This window comes from Neofelis nebulosa, chromosome 2 (assembly GCF_028018385.1).
Source record: "Neofelis nebulosa isolate mNeoNeb1 chromosome 2, mNeoNeb1.pri, whole genome shotgun sequence".
NCBI classification, from domain to species: domain Eukaryota; kingdom Metazoa; phylum Chordata; class Mammalia; order Carnivora; family Felidae; genus Neofelis; species Neofelis nebulosa.
In genome coordinates, this window is record NC_080783.1 from 68,072,969 (window position 1) to 68,096,354 (window position 23,386).

At 37.6% G+C, this 23,386-nt stretch overlaps 1 protein-coding gene across 13 annotated transcripts in view; it reads left to right on the plus strand.

The window, feature by feature from the left end:
- The window catches only part of COBLL1 (cordon-bleu WH2 repeat protein like 1), a 176,400-nt gene that overhangs the window by 91,853 nt on the left and 61,161 nt on the right, over positions 1 to 23,386 (plus strand). For 12 of the 13 annotated variants that reach the window (XM_058715101.1, XM_058715091.1, XM_058715098.1 and 9 more), the window contains one exon: positions 18,566 to 18,754. In XM_058715101.1, the coding sequence (XP_058571084.1) occupies positions 18,566 to 18,754 (189 nt within the window). Of the gene's footprint in view, positions 1 to 7,470; positions 7,596 to 18,565; positions 18,755 to 23,386 lie in introns of those variants that run through there. The other variant, XM_058715102.1, reaches the window with a different exon arrangement.

Sequence of the window (23,386 nt, forward strand, 5' to 3'; positions counted from 1 at the left end):
GGCTTAAACTCATGAACCACGAGATCATGACCTGAGCCGAAGTAGGACACTCAACCGACTGAGCCACCCAGGCGCCCCTCTCATCATAGCTTTAATTTGCATTTCCCTAATGGAGAATGATGTTGAACGTCTTTTCATGTGTCTGTTTGCCATTCTTATGTCGTCTTTGGTAGCGTTCAGAGCTTTTGCCCATTTTATAATTGTATTCCTTATTGTTTTCTTACTGTAGAGTTTAGAGTGCGCTCTCTCTTTTCTGGATACGTCATTTGGTTCTATGACTTGTAGATATTTTCCCCTATTCTGAGATTTTTTTGTTTTTGTTTTTTTTAGCCTCTTCACAAGGTCTTTCGCAGAGCAAAAGTTTAATTTTTGATGAAGTCCACTTTATCGACATTTAAAAAAATCGTTTGTGGATTGTGTCTTTGGTGTCATGTCTAAGAACCTTTTGCCTAAGCATTGATCCCAAAGATTTTCTCCTGTATTTTACTAAACATTTTATAAGTTTATATTTTACATTTATATCAGCTTTAGGTTAATTTTTGTATAAGGTGCGACTTTAGATTGTAATATTTCCGAAGTTTGAGACACTATTTCCAAGTAGTTTTACTAGCCCAGTATTTGATAAATTCTCTAGCTAGGAAAATTCATTCCAAGGACTTTTCTTTATCAATAGGCAGTGAAGGTTTTGTTTGAATGTGGTTTACTCTAACACACACCACTCCCCAACAAAGATTGAAAACTTTAACAGAGACTAATGACTAAATGCTGTTTAATATTTACCAAAGTACATACAGACATACCTTGTTTTACTGCGGTTTGCTTTACTGTGCTTCGCTTTATTTGCTTTTGTTGCAAATTGAAGGTTTGTGGCAACCTGGTGTTAAGTAAGTCACTGCCACCATTTTTCCAACAGCATTGGCTCATTTTGTGTGTCTGTGTCACGTTTTGGTAATTCTCACATTATTGCAGACTTTTCTTTATTATTTGTTATAGTAATTTGTGATTAGTAATTACGACTCACTGAAAACTCAGATGATGGTTTGCATTTTTTAGCAATACGGTACTTTTTAATTAAGGTGTATACATTGTTTTTTAGACATAATTCTATTTATTGCATACTTAATAGACTACCATATAGTTTAAATATAAATTTTATATATACTGGGAAGTAAAAAAATTAATTTGACTCACTATTGCAAAATTTGCTTTATTGCCATGGTCTGGAACTGAACCCGCAATATCTCTGAGTTATGCCTGTATTTGAGAAACGGTTATTGAAATTGTGACTTGAAGGCAACTTTTGTTTTCATTTTATAGTTGGTTAATTTATTATTAGTGTGCTTGCTTAGCTAACATCTACATGCCCACTAAGTAATGTACATAGGTATAGATATTTTAATTATTATAATGTCCACATTTAAGGTTTTTTAGTTCCTTACATAGCATGCTTTTGAAAACTGGAAAAGTATTCCAACTAAGAGCTTTTTTAAAAAGACTTAATTTTTTTTTTATTGTTAGTTTTTTCTAGAGTGCAAGCAGGGGAGAGGGACAATGGGGGAGAGATAAGAGAATATGAAGCTGGCTCCACGCTCAGCATCGAGCCTAGTGTGGGGCTTGATCCCACGACCCTGGGATCATGACCTGAGCCAAAATCAAGAGTCAGATGCTCAACCACCCGAGCCACATAGGTGCCCCAGGACTTAATTCTTTTTATAGCAGTTTTAGGTTCAGAGAAAAATTGAATAGAAGGTACATAGGTTTTTATGTATACCCTGTCCCCACACATGCATAGCCTCCCCCATTATTAATATACGTCACCAGAGTGGTGCATTTGTCACAACTGAGGAACCTACATTGAGACATCATAGTCACCCCAAATCCACAATTTATACTGGGGACCGCTCTTGATGTTGTACATCCTACAGGTTTGGACAAATATACAAGAACATGTGTGCATCATTATAGTATTGTATAGAGTGTTTTCACTGCTCCAAAAATCCTCTGTGCTTCACCTGTTCCTCTCCCTTCACTCCACCCCACAATCCCTGACAACACCTGATCTTTTTATTATCTCCACAATTTTGCCAGAATGTCATATAGTTGGAATCCTACAATGTACAATCATGCAATGTAGCCTTTTAAAACTGATTTCTTGCACTTAGAATATGCATTTAAGGGTCTTTCATGACTTGATACTTCATTTCATTTTAGTGATGAGTAAAATTTCAGATATACCATGTTTCATTTGTCCATTTACCTACTTAAGGGCAATTTTGATTGCAACTAAGAACGTTTTTTCAATGTTTATTTTTCTTGAGAGAGAGAGAGACACAGTGTGAGTGGGGAAGGGGCAGAGAGAGAGAGGGAAACAGAATCTAAAGCAGGCTCTAGGCTCTGAGCTGTCAGTAGAGAGCCCCACATGGGGCTCGAACTCACGAACCAGGAGATCATGACCTGAGTTGAAGTCAAGCCCTTAACTGACTGAGCCAGTAGGTGTCTTGCAACTAAGAACTTTTTAACTTCCTTTTAGGGGTGAAAATTTCTTTCTTTATAATTTTATTGTCTCAGAGCTCATAATAAGATGAAACAATTTGTGGGTAAATTCTTGCCTTGGGGTGCCTGGGTGGCTCAGTCAGTTAAGCTTCTGACTCTTGATTTCATCTCAGGTCATGATCTCATGGTTTGTGAGATCGAGGGGAGCCCCCCATCAGTCTCTGCACTGACAGCATGGAGCCTGCTTGGGATTTCCTGCCCCCCCCCACCCTCTCTCTCTCTCTCTCCCTCTCCCTCCCTCCCTCCCTCCCTCCCTCTCCCTCTCCCTCTCCCTCTCCCTCTCCCTCTCCCCCTCTCCCCCTCTCCCCCTCTCCCCCTCCGTCTCTCTCTGTCCCTCCCCCAATAGTGCATGAGTGTACACATACTCTCTCAAAATAAATTTTAAAAAATACTTTTTACCTTAAATTTGATCAGTAACTCTTTCTTTACTTTTCAGTAAGTATGTAACCTCTTTTGAAAAAGTGGAGTTATACAGGACTTTTTGTACTTAATTTTTATCTGGCAAAGAAAAAGGAAGTCTGAGAAGTTTTGCATAGTTCACTCTATCCATGTTTATGTTACTCATTTTTGAATTTTTAGATTGTAGTGTCAATCACAGTTTTATTACTGTTTAGACTAATTTTCATAAACTGCATTGACTGTCCCATATACATTGCCTGCCAGGCATCACTTTCAAAGTTCAAAGGAAGCTTTAAGTAGATGATGCTGAGCCCAGTTGATCCTGACATTTATTACTCACCAGACAGAAGACTATATACAGAGTAAATGGAGCAGCAAGTGAGCACTGGGTCATGGTTTTGGAGTTTCAGTTAGTTTTTGAGAGAAATTATTTACTGAATGAATTTAGTTCCTGGAGCTAGATAGGCATTCAATTAATGTAGGGTTTTTTTGTTTTTTGGGTTTTTTTTTTTTTTTTTGTAAGATCCTTTTAGGATATCTTTGAGTGTTTAGTTGGACTCACTTCATTTTTACATTACTGCTATCTGAGGACCTCATGGTATTTCTTTAATCTACCCAGTTTCTTTCTATAGCACTGAGCACACAGTGGGTGCCCAATAAATGTTGTTGACTGTCTTGTGACTCATTCTTTATATTGCTTTCAGGTCTGTTTTTTCAACTTTGCTCATTTTTTTTGATGAATTTTTTTTTTTATCTCCTCCTTTGATATGCACGTTTCTACTGGAGACTTTCCTTATCCTACCTCTTGTTTGACTTTCCTAACTGCTTAAGATAAACATCTCCATAAGATGTTGGGGACAGCCCAGAGACAAACTGAAATTGCAGTGACAATTATGGAACAGATGAGAAATTAAATATTTAATTTTTAATTTATAGATACATTTTTTTAAAAATGTCTATTTACTTATTTTTGAGAGCAAGAGAGAGAGAGAGAGTATGTGCATGTGCTCTGGCATCACACAGAGCCCGACGTGGGGCTCAAACTCACAAACTGTGAGATCATGACCTGAGCTGAAATCAAGAGTCTGAAGCTTAATGGACTGAGCCACCCAAGCCCCCGTTATAGATACATTTTTGTACTCTGTCTTTGTGGGTTGGTTCTTGGAGTGTGTATACATGAATCAAAATATTCACTTATATCTGAACATTTTTTTGTATTAAATTATACCTCAGTGAAAATATCAAGGGAGATTTATGTTTTCCTTCCTCTTATAAGGAATTAGGAGGCAAAAATATTTTGGATATTTAGATTTGAAAAGTTATTATAAAATTTTTGGACTACCTTCTAAGATTTGTCGTATTAAGTGATTCTGAGACCTTCTTGACCTAAGTAGCAACCTTCAGGCAGTGTTTCAGCATTTACAAAGTTCTTATGAAGGTATATCGTTAACTCTGAATACCTATTATAGGCCATGCATTATCCTAGACTAGTGGATCTCAAACTTGGCTGCACTTTAGAATCAACTTGGGGAGGTTTAAAAAATCCCCACAAGCCAATTAAATTAATTTCCGAAAGTGAGACGTAGGCCTCAGCATTTTCTAAAACTCCTCAGGTGAGTCCATTGTATAGCCAAGTTGGAGAACCACTGGGCTAGACAATGAATATGCATTACCCATTTAACTCTCTCAGCAACCCTGTGAGGTGGGATAGATTATCCAATTTTGTGATTGAAGAAATTGTTCCAGAGAGATTAGTGACCTGCTAATAAGTGCAGCCCTAAGCACAAACCAAGATCTCTCATTTCAAAATCTTGAACTCTTTCAGTACCTTTTCAGGATTTATATGTAGATTTTTTTTCCTTTTTAATTGCAAATGTGTACTTCTTTGATATCACCTTGTGCTTTTCTACATGTAATATCTTAATGTTGTCACAGGGAGATTATTTATCTATGAGCTAGATTTTTTTGTTTCCCCCCTGCCACACCACTGATAGCCTCCCAGCCAAAAAAAGGTGAAAACCAAACTATGCAGTTAACTATCTTAAGCATTGCATGTGTGTATGTGTGCATCTGTGTGTGTTTCTGTGTGTGTGTGTGTGTGTGTGTGTGTGTGTGTGTGTAAATAAGAGTTTGTCTTAGAAACACTCAGGAGTAAATTATTGTCCTATTGACTTTTATAAAATGTGATATAATGTGTGGTTTTTAGCTATTTTAGATATATAAACAAATGAAGATTACAAATCAGGCTTTCGGTATTGAGAATGTTATCGGATATCCCTAAATGTTGAAGAAATTTCTCAGAAATTACCTGCTGAGAAGTCAGGTGGGAGTAGGGAGTGTAAATTATGTTGTTTAGCATCTCATTAGCTGGCTACCATAGTGGATATTAAACCGTTCCTCACCAGAATTAACTTTTGGAAATTTCATTTCTGCTTTTGGAATGGATATGTGGTTAAAACAGAAGAGAGCATCTGTGCTTTTTTGGGTTTATGACAACTAAACCACAACAAAAGCTTCATTTACTCATGCTGATTTATCCTGGAAGACCTTTGTTACAAAGAGATTCTATTATGTCCTTGTCTTCACTTTACACAATTGCTAAGTTCCTAAAAGTAATAAAAAAGGAAGACTTGAGAGGGATATAATAAAAAATGGATAAACCAAATGAAAACTGTAGTTGAATAGTTCACTCCTTAAGAAATGATTGAGCATACTCTGAAAAAGGTGATGTATTAATCAAAAATACAAAAAAATATATATATTCATGATTTCTGCTTCAAAAAGTTTTCTGGCAGATAAGGTGGAGTGCATTGAGAACTGTGCTTTAAGACACAAGGCAGCCTGGGGTACTTTATTTCTACACTGTAATTCCTTATTTGGGTTTCTTTTAACTCTTTCTACCATACCACTAACAGTGCTAGAAGGGAAGACCTCTCTGGACTTACCCCACTTCATCTGCATAGTATGTTGGATGTGATGACTCATCATAGATACTTAGTGAACAAAAGGATCTATACAAGCATCCTACTATAGATATAAATCCATAAATTTATATATATAAATTTACAATACATTGTATTTACAATATAAATTTTTATGCATATAAATTTATAAATATATAAATTGTATTTATGTATAAATTTATAAATACATAAATTGTATTTATGTATAAATTTATATAAATCTATAAATCTAGAAGATTTTAAAGTAGAATGACTTCCATGTGTAAAACAAGAAAGGTTCTTAAAAAACGGCACCCAAAGAGAAGATTTTCACTGGTTGTTGGCGAAGAGAATGTTCTCTTCGTGCAGGTGATGGCATGAGCAGTGGGTGCTTTCAAGTGTAGTGTGTATGTCAGTTCACCTGCTGCTGGAGCGGAGGCATGGGGTTTGTGCAGAACCATACTTCTCTAGATTGATTAGGGAGGTGAGGCTGCAGTCAAGATGTCAGCTGGGGCTTAAGTCTCAGCCGAGGTGGTATCCACTTTCAAGCTCACACTCATGGCTTTTGGCAGGGCTCAAGTCCTCCTTACCTGTTGGCCAGAGAAACACAGGGAAACTGACAGCCTGGCAACAGGCTTCCCTTAGAGCCAGTGAGAATGCCTAAAACTGACGCTACAGTGTTCTGGTAACCCAATCTCAGAAGTGACATTCTTTGCTATATTCTATTCACTGAACATGAGTCACTAAGTCCAAATCCACATTCAATGAGAGGGGATTACACATGGAGGCAGGGTCATGGGGGCCATCTTGGAGGCTCTCTCTCAGAAATACATTTCATTTAACATAGTATGTAAAAATATTATTTCAGATGTAATCAAATATAAATATATTTATATTAACTATTGTACTAATCAATAAAATACAGTGTGTATTTTACACTTATAGCACATCTCCATTCAGACGGTTTATTTTCATTAGAAGGACATGGTCTGTATTTAGTTGTCATAAAATTTATAGTTCAAAAATAGATCCACATACCTGAATTGTTCCAAATATACTTGAATGTTTGCCAACAATTGAATCAAGTATCAGTTTTAAAATTTAAGTTCACTAAAAGTATAATCCCTCAGTCACACTAGTCATGTTTCAAGTCCTCAGTAGCCACATGGCTACCCCATTGGGCAGCAGAGTTCTGGAAGTTTGGCTGCAAAAGGAAGGATGGAGATAAAATGATACTTGGAAGGAACAGGAAAGTGGAAATTAAGATAATCGGTGCATTTCGTGTGCGTGTTCTGGGAAGAAGGAAAGATATCAAAGATGATGGAAACCCAGGATATAGTTAACGTAGTTTGGATTGTTGATCAGATTTGAGTGGAGGTGCAATGGGTGCAAAAATCCCTGAAGTGATGAATGGCTTCTGATAGGAACCTTGTATTCCAAGTTTTGAAATGTGAAAGTATTGAGTGTGGGAGACTGAAACCAGAAACTTTTCAAACTGTTTTTTGAGTTTGTCACTCTGTTCATCATTTTTTCCTAGTGTGTATGCCAAGACAGAGAAAGGCACTTGGAAATGGAACCATTTCCTGTGAGCTCAGAAGAGAGAGACCCTTTCCTGACCAGGACCAGCATGTTCTCAGGATAGGAAGAGCTCCCTGGGAGAGGGGGTCCTGTCCATGCCACTCTTTCCGCCAAATGGTATTTGTAAGTTAGCTCAGACACTGTGCCCTGCCCCAGTTCGAAGATATCCAAGGCTGCCATTCTCAGTCTCTAAACAACGTTATTATGCACAAATCTCTGTATGTTAGATGTGGAAAGGGACCTGAGATCATCTGTTTCGATACTTGTATTTTGTAAGTGAAGGAATGGGGGACTAGAGAAATGATTAACTTAAGGTGACACAGGCAGCCATTGTGCTTTTTGAGTCCTAGTACTTTGTTTCCACAACTCCACCAGAGGAAGTAGCAGCCTCTGTAGGTGTGAGTGGGCATTTGCACATCTAACATCCGCAATCCTATTTAAATATCAGGGATTGTTTAGATGGCCCTTGTTGAGGTTATCTAGAGGGTTTGGTACCAGGTTCTGTGTGCTTTGGAACAAGTTTCTTAACCTCTGTAAAACCCAGTTATATGGCAGTGACACCTGCCTCGTGAGATTAAGTGTAGAAAAAGGGTTCTTGCACAGTGCTTAGCAGTAAATATTCAATAGCTGCTTACTTTTTTCTCCTCTACTACATGGCTTTTTGCTCATTCATTTTTTGTTGCTGTTATTTTGTAGGACTGTTTCAGCTCCCAAAGCAGTGATATAGTAAGTAGCTCAGAGCACTGGCGTTAGAATTCAACAACTTGGGTTTAAATCTCCACTCTAGCACTGATAGCTATGTTCCTTAAACACTGTGCATCAGTTCTCTTCATCTGGAACATGAAGATGGGCACACTTATACAGTGCTGTGAAGAGTTAGCAGATGTAAAACACCTAGGGGAATTTCCAACACAGAGTCAGCACTCCAGTGTTATCTGTTGTTGATGATATGGTAATAAACTAGGATGATGCTATTTTATTTTTCCATTGTGTCATGTTGGAATCATTTTGGGGACTTGAAGGCATTAGCATTTAATAAGTGCTTACTTTGATATGAAGAATACCCTTGCCTCTTTATTTGGTACATTATTCCAGATGTACCTGAGAGAGGAGTTCCATTCTTTTTTTTTTTAATTTTTTTTTTTTTCAACGTTTATTTTTTTATTTTTTGGGACAGAGAGAGACAGAGCATGAACGGGGGAGGGACAGAGAGAGAGGGAGACACAGAATCGGAAACAGGCTCCAGGCTCCGAGCCATCAGCCCAGAGCCTGACGCGGGGCTCGAACTCACAGACCGTGAGATCGTGACCTGGCTGAAGTCGGACGCTTAACCGACTGCGCCACCCAGGCGCCCCAGGAGTTCCATTCTTAAAGATGAAATTAAGTTATTCTTTTCTCATATTAATCATGGTCCTCACTGGTCAAAGGAAGCTGTAGCTAGGACATCTGAGTTCTGACCCTCAGCAAGTTACTGAACATCTGGGCAAAATGAAGGTTTCTTTCTACTCTAGAATTCAGTCTGTTCCAACTTAATCCTTAATTCTGCCCTCCCCCTGCCCCCACAATAGAAGATTTAAAATCTTTTTGAGGATTGAGTACTTTTATCGATGTTGGTCTCTTTGAAATTCTTATATTTGTGACTGGTCACAAAATAATTGATTCTCAGCAACCCACCAAGCTCTTATTCTCCTATGAATTCATGGAATTGATATAACCTTCCATCCTTTCTTCCCTCGATTAAATCAGCAAACACTTATAGACCACCCTACCCTGTCTTGTCGCACTTAACATTCTAGAGGTGGTAGCAGAGAATGACACAGGCCAGGTCCCAGTTCTCGTAGAATTTTCATTCCAGAGGCTGCCATCAAATAAGTGAATACGTGAATGAACAGGGTGATATCAGATAGTGATAAATGTGATGAGGACAAAATGGAGTTGTGTGTAGAGTAGGGGGAGATGGATGGGTATGGATCGGCTTTTGCACCTCTTTTGAGTGGTGACAGAATACCTCTATCAGGAGGAAATAGTTGATCTGCAGTCTGAATGAGCTCACGGAGCAGGCAACTTGAAGTTCTATGGTTAAAAGCACTTTGGGTAGAAGTGAAAGGGTTTGGTCTATTTGAGGAGGTAAAGGATGCCAGTGTGAATTACACAGGGAGCTGAAACCGTCACCGAAGGGGAGCTCAGAGGTTTGCAGAGGCTAAGTCAGTGCTTGCTTGGACTTTAGCATGCATCACAATCACTTAGGAGTTGTCAAATGTAAATTGTAGGGCTCTACCTCCAGTGTTTCTAGTTATGTAAGTTCCCCATAGGCCCTGAAAACGTGCATTTCTTTTTTGCTTTAAGTTTATTTATTTATTTTGAAAGAGAGAACATGAGTAGGGGAGGGGCAGAGAGAGAGAGAATCCAAAGCAGATTCCACACTGTCAGCGTGGAGCCTGACACAGAGTTCTATCTCACCAACCATGAGATCAGGACCTGAGCCAAAATCAAGAGCCAGACACTTAACTTACTGAGCCATCCAGGTGCCCCCAAAATGTACATTTATAACAAGGTCCTAGAAGCTGCTACTTCTCAGAAATCACACATTGACAGCCACCAGGTTGGCTCATCTAGGGCCTTGTACACCAAAGACAGGGATTTGGGTTTTATTCTTAGTGCATTGGGAGGCCAGTGAGAGCTCATAGATACAAAGTGATCAGATTTACATATTTAAAAGATCACTCCTGACTGCTGAAGAGAATAGATTTTAAGGCACAAGAGGAAAAACAGAAGAGATCAGTCAGGAGGCTATTGGAACAGTCTAAACAAGGGATGATGCTTTTTTTTAAAAAAAATTTTTAATGTTTATTTATTTTTGAGAGAGAGAGAGAGAGAGAGAGAGAGAGAGACAGAGTGTGAACAGGGGAAGGGCAGAGAGAGAGGGAGAATCCAAAGCAGGCTCCAGGCTCTGAGCTGTCAGCACAGAGCCCAATGCGGGGCTTGAATTCACAAACCACGAGACCATGACCCGAATGGAAGTTGGACGCTTAACTGTCTGAGCCACGCAGGTGCCCCAAGAGATGATGCTTTAATTACCAGGGTGATAACAGAGAAGCTGATGACAAGTAGCTGATGATAGTAGCTTGGAAATAGGAGATAGTGACAGAGAGGAATCAAAAGATGCCTAAGAGTTTTTCTTGAGTTAATGGGGTGTTTAGTGTGGTGCCATTTGCAGACATGGGGAATACCAGGACGGGTTGGGAGGGTGTTGGATGTGAATTGGGATGGAAAAGAGAATCAAGAGTATGGGTTATGAGATACCTATTGGACATCCAAATGGAGATGACCATGCAATTACTGAGCATTTAATCAGAGCTCAAGAAACAAGTCAGGGTTGGGGAAGTAAGTTTAAGAGTTCTCTACTTGTAGTTAAAGCCTTGGAGTTTGATGAAATCACCTGGAAGGGAGAGTTGTAGAAAGAGAAAAGGGCAGGGAAGGAGCCTAGGACAGGGAGATGAGGATAGAGACTGAGGAGTGACAGTGAAGGAAGAAGAGCATAGTAAATTGTATTGTCACACAGAGAAGCTGAGGGAAAAGGATTCCCAGCACAGCTGCTGCACAGCTGTGAAATGTGTCCTTATTGGAATTTAGAAACTCACTCAAATGTAACTGAGATGACTCAGGTAATCTTCCATGAGATTTGGACACACATAGGTGATTGGTGACCTTGACAAGAGAAATGTCTGTTAAGAATCATGTGATTTTTTGGGGTCTCCCTTTGTTGCCTCTCATTAGTGCTTATCTTTTAAAGCCGCTTTGCCCCGCTCACTCTAATTTCATATAAGGCTCATCAAGAAAAGAGACCTTTTGTTGTTCTTAATTGCATTCCCTCAAGCATGTAGCACAATGTTATGCCTACCATTAGAACAGATTTCTGTTTAATACAATCCTCTCATATTAAACCTAAAGAGAAACACTAAGAAATTGCTTTGAGGAATCAGTCTGCACTTTGTAGCTGAAATGTGTAGTTTAGGGACCACTGAACATTGCCAGTTATTTGGAAGGGCTGCCTCCCTGACACTTACCACTATGCATCTTATTTTTGGTAGCCCGCTATACGGAGACAGGTTGGCTGTTTGATTTCTTTTTGGCATTAGGATGTAACACATAAAAAGCCTATTGTTTTAAGACTTCTTATTCCACTTTTATATTTTTGTCTTTGATATTGAGGCTGTATTTTTATATAGTGAGTGAATATATATATAGATTATATATATATTTACTTTCCTGAGTGAATATATAGGAATACTATATAAATATAGCAAACAGATGAGATCGCATTGGACTTGAGTAACTTACTAAGGATGTAACTATATCAGGGCACCTGGGTGGCTCAGTCTGTTGAGCGTCCGACTTCGGCCCAGGTCATGATCTCACAGTTGGAGAATTCGAGCCCGCTTCAGGCTCTGTGCGGACAGCTCAGAGCCTGGAGCCTGCTTTGGATCCTGTGTCTTCCTCTGTCTCTCTCTCTCTCTCTCTGCCCCTCCCCTGCTCATGCTCTGTCTCTCTCTGTCTCAAAAATAAATATAAACATTAAAAAAAATTTTTTTTAAAAAGGATGTAAGTATATCTCATATATAATGTAAAGCTTTTTTCTTTCAAACCAAGAGGTATTTGAGTAGATTTCTGTTGTTTTGCTGAGGTTCTTACTTATATTCCTTCTTTTCATTTATTTTAAGGATATTAATATTGACAGAGATGGAGTAATGATTGCAATGGACACATGATTTGAAGTGATTTGTAAATCTAGCGATAAAAAGACCAATCAGTATTAGCAGGAGACCAATTGAATTCTGTGTTAAAATTGCATTTTGATATTTTTAAAATGTTATGGCAATGTGTGAAAGTTTACCTTAATTTTATCATGAAAATGGAGTATAATATTGAGGTAATTTTAATGAAGAAAGCAATATTTTTGGGGGAGGGAGTATAAGCATATGTACAAACTTAGCAAATTGCATTCATTAATAATGTGCAGTTTTTTGTATACCAATTATACCTCAAGCTGGGGGAGAAAAAGAAATTTTGTGCCTCAAACAGAAGCAAGCATTCATATGTAAATATATTATAAATGAGAGTATAGATGTAAATAATACTACTCAATTTACCATATTCATGTGTGATGTTGTGTCTTGTTATTTTTAAGGCTTGATTAATGAATTTTTGTCCCAACCTAGAGGAGTTTTCCATATCTTTTCAGTGTAAGTCTCCCTCCATCTCCACCTATTTGCTGTTGTTTTTGGTTATGGGTAGCAGTTTCTAAGGAGTGGAAACTGGCAGTCAAATTAAGCTATTGGTGAAGAAGAGCTTATGTAAAAATCCCCTGGGTAGGAAAACTGACTCCCACATTGCTATTTCAAAGGGATGGGGGTGGGGCACCTGGGTGACTCCATCAGTTGAACCTCCAACTCCCAACTCTTAATTTTGGCTGAGGTCACGAACTCACAGTTGTGGGTTTGAGCCCCATGACAGACTGTCAGTGTGGAGCCTGGTTGGAATTCTCTCTCTGTCCCTCCCCTGTTCACGCATGCACTCTCAAAAATAAACAAACATTAACAAATAAATTTAAAAGGGTCGGGGACTTCAATGACATTTACTGTAATTTTTAAATATTAACAAAAACTAGTATCCTTAAGCAATATAGTGTTATTACACGTGGATGTATTAATTTTTTTTTTTTTGCATTACCAGAATTACCTATACCTGGGTTAGGTCATAAACTTTGATTATTTTCACTATACCTTTGGCTTTGGGTAACATTTAATTTTATTACTGCTTCAGAGCATCTCAGTAAAAAAATTAAGAACATTGTAGGGTGGGGGTGCCTGGGTGGCTCAGTTGGTTAAGCATTCCCCTCTTGCTTTTGGCTCTGGTCATGATCTCACAGTTTGTGAGATTGAGTCCATGTTGGGCTCTGTGATGACAGCACAGAGCCCGTTTGGGATTCTCTCTCTGCCCCTCTCCCACTCGCGCTTACTCTCTTTCTCCCTCTAAATAAATCAATTAATTTTTAAAAATTGAGAATATTAGAAGAGATATAAGTAGGTAAAAGGTATTTTTAAAATTTAGCTGGTGAGTAAAAGGCTAAGTTAAAGTCTTGAAACTACTTAGGATTTAGACCAAATCCAGGCCTCTACCCAGTATTCTTCTCACTAGACTATATTGTGTAGTAAGCAAACTTTAACTTATAGACACATTCCCGAATTTAATATAAATGAATCACAATAGGGAAGCAACACATAATGATCCAGCAGGTTCTGCCCACCTAAATTCTACTTTTCTTTCATGATCTGAGTCACATATCTCTTCTCTTTGAAGTAAACTTTCCCACCCCCACAGAGCTTGTTTCATCATGCTCTCATTGCTCTGGATTTTGAATGTTACTCATCTACTTTATGACACTTTTTTTTTTTTTTGCTTTGTATTCATTATTTAACTAGACAATGCATTATCCCAGTTGGATTTCTAGTTCGCTGTGGCAAGATCTTGGTCTGATTGCCAATATGCTTTCCAGTTATCAGGAGCAGAGGTGACCAATGCTTTATTATTTGAATAACAGGGAACACTAAGATGTTCTTAAAAGAAGTTCTATGTAAATAATATTTCAACTAGTGCTTTGTTCTGCTTTCCCTTTTTCTTTGTAAGTAGGCTTATCTTTAGTAATTTAAGATGAGTTTTCATCACAGACTTCAAAGTACTTTAGGAAATAAAAGTCACACATACACAGAACATTAAAACTGTTCGTCAGAGTTCATTGTGGTGTGCAGTAGAAAGACGTCCCAGGGAATTATGACTCAGTCTGGATCTTGAGGGATAAATAATATGTGTAAAGGTAGAGAGGATGAGGAGGGCATTCAAATAGAGACCAGGATGGACCTCTTCTGGAGATGAGAAGGTGCCTCCTTTCATCCCTAATGAAATCAGGGGCTGGGGGGGATGATGGCAGCGACAGGAGGTGCCTCTCTGACCTCTGTCCTGCCACTCTTGAAAGCCATGTCCGCTGCAGACCCAATGGTTCCGCTTCTTTACCTCCCTGCCTGTGGCACTTGGGCTTCTCTTCAGCCTTCCTAATGAAACTCTTTTAAGAGCTCAAAGTGTCCCAGTTATTTCTTGCTAATAAATCAAGTGTGTATTTTCCAGTACTCATCTTCTCAAAAATAGAATATAATCAATTTCTAAAACTCCAACACAGTTTATTCAGATGTAAAAACCCATTCCCTTCCTTGGTGGTAAGAAGTTTTCCTTCCCAGTTATATGCATAGGGGCCTCCTCTTTTGTGGGAAATATTCATTGAATTAATTCATTCAGTAAATATGAGTGCCTGCTATGTGGCAGGCATTGTTCCAGAGATACTAGGTATTTGCAAATATGTGTGACACAAGGCAGTGGAGACTAGTCCCTATCGTCATGGGAGTAATTACTCTTTAATAGAAGGAGACATGAAAAAATAATATGTTAGTTGTTGATAAGCTCTATGGCAAAAATAAAGCAGAGAAATAGAGGTACTGTCTTAAAAAGTTAGAAGCAGACCCTGTGAGAATCTTGAGTCAGGATTGTTACAGGTGTTAAAAAAAAAAAAAAAAAAAAAAAAAGGATTGTTCTAGGTGTGTTCCAGAAAAGGGCAAGAGTCACAGTATTGGAGTGCCATAAGGACAAGAAGAGGAAATTAGAGAGACCAGAGGTAAGGAAGGACAAATTATAGGACTCTAGATCTTATTCTGGGTGAAGTCAGAAGTCATTGGAGAGTATGAGAGGAAGTGTGGTGATCTTACAACTTAAAAGGATCACTCCAGCAGCTGTGTTGAAAAGAATGTGAAGGGCCAACGGTGGGATCACCGAGACTACCTAGCGACTTGATCAGAGGTGTTGGGTGAACAGGGTTGCTGGTGGAATCCAGGTCTATCATATAGAAGTGACAGACATTGTTGATGGATTGGATTGCAGCTATGTGTGTGAGGGGATTTTTTGGCTCAAGCAATTGGGAGAATTATGATTTACAGAGATAGGGAGACTTGGAGAGAAAAAGATTTGGTTTAGAGGAGCTGGAGAGAGGAATCGGAAGTTAAATTAAGTTGGAGATTCCAGTTAGTCATCTGAGTCCAGATGTCAAGTAGGCGTTAGATTTACAAATCTGGAGTTGAAGGGAGAGATCCAAACTGAATATTTGGCGTTTAAGATTTTTTTCATACAGATTTTGCGAAATTCTTGTTATATGTATTATAACAATTTTTAAGATTCGTTTTTGTTGCTGGTATAAAAGTTTTTTTTTCATTATACTTTCTGACTACTTTTGCATTTGTTTATATAGGCTATTGACTTTAGCATGTTCATGTTATGCTGAGCTGGTTTACTGAATTCTTTTTTTCTTTTAAGTTTAATTATTTATTTTGAGAGAGAGAGAGAAAAAATGAGAATGAATGAGAATCTGCTAACAGCATGGAGCCCAGTGCGGGGCTTGATCCCACGAACCCTAACTAAGATCATGACCAGAGCTACAATCAAAAGTCCAACACTTAACCAATTGAGCTACCTAGGCATCCCCTGAATTCACTTATTTATCAAAGTATTTAAAAATTGATTTACTGATTTCTCATCTCCTTTGACTTTTCTGTGGATTTTTACCAAACTATCCAATTCTGTGAAAGTACCAGTTTCTTTCATGGTTCCATTTGCTTTCCTGTGCCTGAAATGTAAATTACTTCGTGTCCCTCCACCCCCACCCTGGTAGTTTCTATGCATTCCCCTAAACTTAACTCATGTTTCCTATCTGTAAAACACTTCTGAGTTCCTAGGAAAGTTTCTCTTCCCATGAGCTTCAGCTGTATCATTTGTATACCTACATGAGAGTAGTCATCAAACTTTGTCATGATTTTGTGTGTATTAATTGGTCCTTTTGGGGTTTGAACTCTTTAGGAGTAGGAATTGGGCCCTATCATCTTTACATCCCCAGTGCTTAGCTGAATCGGCTACATAATTGTCTCTTACAGGACAGTTGTAGGTTGAACACATATGAGTAGTCAATTCTACATATTAACAATGTTTTGAAATTGGGTAAAATTTTTCTTATATAGATTTTATAAATGTGTTATGTATATTGTAACACTTTTAAAAATTCATTCTTGTCACTACTGTAAAAGAAATATTTTCTCAGGTACAATATATCTCCACAATTATACTCTTAAAAATCGAATGCCTATTATTTTGGAAAATTAATGTACAGTGTAGGAAATTTCTGCTTTTCATGATGTCAAATGCATAAAGGTGCTTGGGTGTCTGAGACTTTAAATTTTGAAAATACTAAATGGCGGATGTTACATATTTACTTATAAAGAAGCCCTTTCTCGTGTTTGGTTTTTACTTTGTGTGGGAAATGGGGAGAGGGAGAAATTAAAATTTATATTTTTCTGAATGGAAAGCAGTAGTAATTCTTCCAAAAGCAATTAAAGACCACATTTTCAAAAGTTTTAATTTGTAGTACTTAAAAATAAGTATGTCATTATTTGTAGTTACTTTCTTTTTATGCTTTTTCAACCCATCAAATCATTGAATTGGCCCATGTGAATGTTTTCAGCATGTCTGCTACCTATTTCTGTTATAAATAGGTTATAAGAGGTTGCCCTAGTGACACTGAAACATATTTGCTAGAGTAATTATTTGTAGAATTTTTCACTGAGGCAGAAATGTATTTTATCAAATAACCAATCACAGTTCATTGTTCATTGCTAAGTGCAGTGGGTAAAATAGCATGCTTCTTTCCTCCAGAGAGTTATAAACGTAGGCAGAGAGATTAAACTGGTACCCGGGGGGGGAATGGGAAAAATGTCACATTTATGGAATCTGTTGTATATGCTATATAGAGAGAGACTGTACTTTGAGGGGTTAGGAAAGGGTGGTTTCAGCTAGACTTTGAAGAGTAGGTAGGAGTTATCTGGATAGAGAGGTAGAACACACTAGGTTGGAAATAAATAGAGTGAAAGGCACATAGGTAAGAGCTGTGATGAGGTATAGGAATGAGATACTGATCTCCATCCTGGGACAGCAAGGATTTTTATACTTTATCTCAAAGAAAATGTTACACTTTTGCTTTACTGTAATAAACATACATTAATTGAACTTAATGAAAGTGAATATCGAATTTATTATCATGTTTCTTTTTATTGCCAATTAATGTAGTCATGTTGTTGAAAACAAAAGAGAGCACCAATTAAAAAAAAAAGCATAAAAGGGGGCACCTGGGTAGCTCAGTCAGTTAAGTGTCAGACTTCAGTGCAGGTCATGATCTCAAGGTTTGTGAGTTTGAACCCCGCATGGGGCTCTCTGCTGACAGCTAGGAGCCTAGAGCCTGCTTCAGATTGTGTTCTGTCTCTCTGCCTCTCCCTGTCTCTGTCCCTCTCTCTCTGTCTGTCTCTCAAAAATAAACAGTAAACTTTTTTTTAAATTTTTTAAAAATGTTTATTTATTTTTGAGAGAGAGAGAGAGACAGAGTGCGAGCAGGGAAGGAGCAGAGAGAGGGAGACACAGAATCTGAAGCAGGCTCCAGGATCAGCACAGAGCCCGATGCTGGACCGGAACCCACAAACCGGGAGATCGTGACCTGAGCTGAAGTTGGACACTCAACCAACTGAACCCCCCAGCGCCCAACAATAAACATTTTTTTTTAAGGCAAAGAAAAATCCTTAATTCCATCATGTCTAATAAACAGTTAACATTTTGGTGCTTGTTTCTTCTACATGTGAAAAACATGTACACACACATTTTGTGTTTTTGTTAAATTAGATCATATTAGAAAGTTACTAAAATAGATATATTTAGGGTTGTCTGGGTGGCTCAGTCAGTAAGCATTTGACTCTTGATTTGGGCTCAGGTCATGGTCTTGTGGTTCGTGAGTTCCAGCCCCGCATCAGGCTCTGCGCTGATGGTGTGGAGCCTGTTTGGGATTATCTCTCCCTCCCTCTCTGTCCCTCCCCTGCTTGTTTTCTCTGTCTCTCAAAATAAATAAACTTAAAAATAAAATGGATATATTTAATTACTGCGTTTTATTTTTATTTAAGGAGAAAACCAAAAGCCAAGGCACCACTTCCTCCAGCTGAGACCAAATACCTTGATGCCTCTTCAGTTGATGATACTGTAGACTCCTCTGCTTGCATCATGGAACAGAAAGAAAACATGATAGATAAAGACATTGAACTCTCAGTGGTGCTACCTGGAGATATTATCAAATCCACTACTGTTCATGGCAGGTACGATGGAGCAAATGAAAGCAGGAGTTCCCTTTCTTCTTCTGTTGTTGATACCTTCTGTTTTATATGTACTTCTTGATTTTTTTCTTTGACAGAATACTTCATTCATCACCCTATTTAGTTATCTATTAAAAATATGCTAAAAGGTGATAAATTTTTTCCTAATAATATTTTAGTATCAATGTTATGAATTCCACAACCCCCGTCAAGTGACTCTTGAAACTTAGAACTGTTTTTTTATTACTAATTTAATAAGTTTTCTTTAAAAAAAAAAAAAAAAAGTTTTTCCCTGAGGAACAATCATTGGTTATATTGATTTTATAAGTTCAACTTACAAAGCAAGCCAATGACCTATAAGGAAATTCTTTCTCTTTCTCTCCAAATTATTGCTTCTTTTTAAAGCTGCTTCTCTGAATCTGATTTTGCAGAGGTTACTAACTACTCTTAAAATGTCATACTCTCTTATTTATCAAAACAGATAAATCTGACTGTAAAATTGTAGGATTTTTTTTAGTTCTTTGATTTCATCAATTTACTAAAAATGTGGATAAGTTTAATAGGAATGTAAAATTAAACTTTAACCCAGCAAGAAGTGAAAATGTGATTTAGGAGACTGATACTTTTAATACCTGCATAAAAATTGGAAAAATGGAATAAAGCCAAGTGTAATTTTCCATTTCATTTTGAAGTGGAAAGTTACATGAACCGTATACTTGGTCTTGTTCCACCTTTCACCTTCAACTGCCCGTTTGTTATCAGGAGTCCTGTTTTAGAAATCTAAGCTGTTTTGACCTTTGTATAGAGAAAGAGTGAGAGAGAGAAAAAAATGTGTGTGTGTGTGTGTGAGTGTGTGTATATGTGTGGTTGTTGCATCCTTACAGTGTGGTTTTGTCTAGAAGAAACTCATTCAAGATAACCTTAATCTTCAGATTTACCATCAAGTTTATGTGTAACTTCACAAATCACTAGAATTATGTGAAAGTAGAAAAGTTCAGCATTAGCAAACCATACATAATACTGTGTATTAAATTCTCATTAAATTTAAGTAAGTTGCAGTTTGCCATTTATTTTGTATTGAAAGTGGTTTTGGAGATCCCACAATGAATCCTGTTTAGGAGTTTGAGATCCTGTGATTGTCCTTGGGCCTCTAGCTCAGATGCAGGTAATCACTTGGGTTGTGCTTCTTTTGAGTAAGGAAGGCATCTTGTAAGTTAGAGACCATGACTATCATCTTCAGTTCTTGATACCCTGGTTTTAAAATAATAATAATAATGGATGTGGCTAGGGCCAATGAAGACAGTTCCTTTTGTTTTTCCTGAAGTCAAAGTAATTTTTTTAAAAGTCAGTATTTTTCCTAATTCTTCACTGATACTGACAGGTAACAATGGTTTCATCACCAGTACTCCTCAAAATTTCTTCTTGGTCCTTCCAGTCATGCATTTATATCACCTTCTTCTCTACTCTCAGCTTTCTGAGTTCTTTGGGCTTTTTTTTTTTTTTTTTTAACCTCAATGACTTTAGCATTAGCATCATGGTTTTCCTATGTCCTGTCACCCATCATAATTATTTTAGAATTTTTATATGTTTTCTGAGATAACTTTTCTGTTTCCTTAACTCTGGGAAACTAACATCCATAGTCTACTTTCTTCATCTACCAAGAGAGTAGGATCTCATCACTTTTTATTTTTAAATGCTTATTTATTTTTAAGAGAGAGAGAGAGAGAAAAAGAGAGAAAGAGAGACTGTCAAGCAGACTCTGCACTGTCAGCACAGAGCCCACTGTGGGGCTCAAATTAATGTACCATGAGATCATGACCTGAGCCAAAATCAAGAGTTGGACATTTAACTAACTGAGTCACCCTGGCACCCCTGAATTTCATTACTTTGAAGCTGGTCATTACTGAGATCTTAGGGTTCCCTCTTTGACACAACCTTTTTGACAGTGTGGCTTATATACTTACTGTTTTTTCATTGGATTTGTTCTTCATCCTTTTTATGAAGGCTAATTTATGACTTTTCTGCAAGTTGATGCATTTTTCTTCATATTTATCTTGGATTCTGCACCAATCATTTCTACTACATTTGTACTTAAAAGGATCCTAGATTTTCTTCACCCTTTTGACCTTACACAGTGTTTGCTTCTTAGGTCCCTAAACCTGAGTAATTTTCCATTAATTACCGTTTCGTTTCTGGGTCACCAATTGTTGGAATGCCTCAGTTTTCTTATCTATAAAAATGCTTGATAACTCCGTTGTTAGGATTAAATGAAATGGTGTCAGTGCCTGGCACATGTGGAGTCCTCCATTTTCTATTGAGAATTGCTTTCCTTCATCCTGGGCTCTCTCCACTTACCTCTCACCCTCAAATGCATCTGACTAAAACACCCCTCTCTTTATGGCACTATTTTTGATAAAAGAACACAGGTACAACAATTCAATATCAAATTAAGGAAGTCCAAACTACCAAGTCTGAAGATTGGGACACCTTATTTCTTCTTCTCCACAATTAGGTACGATTTTCCTTCCCTGTTCCCCTTTGAATATCTTAAGCTTCAGCTGCACGACTCTTGTTCTACAGATACTCTACTTTTCCACCTCCACACCTTTTTGAATGTTTTTTCATCTGGGGTACCTTACCACCCACATTTTCTCCGTTTGGCTTGTAGCTCAAGTAACACCTTTATTTATGAAGGCTCCCTAATCTTCCCAGAATGAACTGTTACCTCTACCTTCCAAACTCTTCTGACACTTTATTACCATTGATGGTTATCCTATATCCTTCTATGCTGTAATTAATATGCATGTCTTCTCTTCTTGAATAAACCACAAGACCCATGCGGGCATCATTACTTCATGGTGCTTAGCAGTTTCTTGCAATATACTAGGCATTTAATAAATACATTAAAATGAAAATGGTCTTCCTAAACTCTTTTATGTACATGGAAGTAGCAACTTAAATGGTATGTTCTGAAGAGACATTTGTTTTGACGGTCCATAGTTACTTTCCTAGGATTTTTTAAATAAAGATAATTTCTCCACATAGAGAACAAGGAAGGTGTGTCCCAAATACTGATTGCTGTTTAAAATTTGTTTAGGGCTGAAAAACTTTCCTATAAGCAGAATTTGTTTCATACCAGTGTTTTCATCAGACATTTTGATTCAGGGACTTTGTTCCTAATAGTTTTATCATTCAGGAATGACTCAAGTTATAGGTGCAGTGACTAATTTTTTAATATTAAGTGTTTGTGATTAAAAGTGGTGGTGTGATTCTGGATATCTTAGTGATTGTAGATATCTTAAGCTACAATTTGGGATATCTTAAGAGTGTAATTTGGAGTATCTTGAATGTTGCAGCTACCATTGGCCCATGGTTAAAAAACAAAACAGTGTTTAACTGTAACAAAAAAATGTGCAGATAAATGTTAGCTACCTAAAATGAAGACCCATGACATGGACAACTTAAATTTCTTCCTGGCTTTGTTACTATAAATAGAATAAGGAAAGTTTCAACAAAATAATTCAGGAATTTGGTGGAAGATTAAGGAAGAATAATTTTAAATAAGTTTATATACATAATGTTTTCTTAGAAAATCAGAGTTCCATATGTCACTGAACAGTCTCTAATAAAACTTTTTGAGACGATATTTTCTTAATTTATCTAAATATTCCTCGTGCATGATATTTATTTTGATAGTATTATCTATCAAATATGCATTTCCTTTGAAGAATAATATCAATATTAGACTGGAATAAATATTTAGAAAACTTATATACTTCATTTAACTTTTTAGATATATATACATATATATTTTCTTTTCCTCAAAATGTCGTCTTGGGGAAGATTTTTAGAAAGTTTCCCTTTGTCTCCTTATACAGCTCATACAGAGATATGCTCAGAATGTTCCATTTGCAGGAATGTGAACACATAGCATTATCTTCAGAAGAATGCCCTTATTTGTACATTGATTTTTCACCAAAGAGCTTATTCAGATTAGGGAACACAATAAGGTTGGAGGTGGTAATAGACTTTGTGCTCAGGGGAAAACTAAAAACTTGTCCTGAATTAGGTTGGTAACCTTGCACTGGCTTACCAGTCTTTTGGTACTGGAGCTTACTAATAATGCCTCTTTAAAGACCAAAAGTCACCCTTCGTCTGCCATCTTGTCTTTGCGGTCCTTTGCTTACCTTGAGGCTACCTGCGGTGCCAGACTGAAAACCCTTGGGCATTTCTGTGCATCCTGTCATGGATGATTAGATTAAAGGGAGGTGAAATTAAAATGTTTATTGTGGTGTGTGTGTGTGTGTGCGCGCGCGCGCGCATATATATACCCATAAACATGTATGAGTGTGTGTGTGTGCACGTGCACATGCATGCGGGCAGAGTAAACAGCCTTCTTCACCAGACAGAGCAGCTCTGTGCTTTATTAAAAGTAAGCATTAAAGGACACTGCTGTTAGGGACAAGATGCCCAGGGCCTGCCCTCCTCAGAAAATGCTACACTATGCAACAGCACAAGTAGTGGTGTCTACATGTACTTGGGAAAGTTAATTTTTAATGAAAATGAGTTTATGGGCTAAACTGCTATAGACACTACAGAGAATAAGGAAATATGTGAGTATGTTTGCATATTACT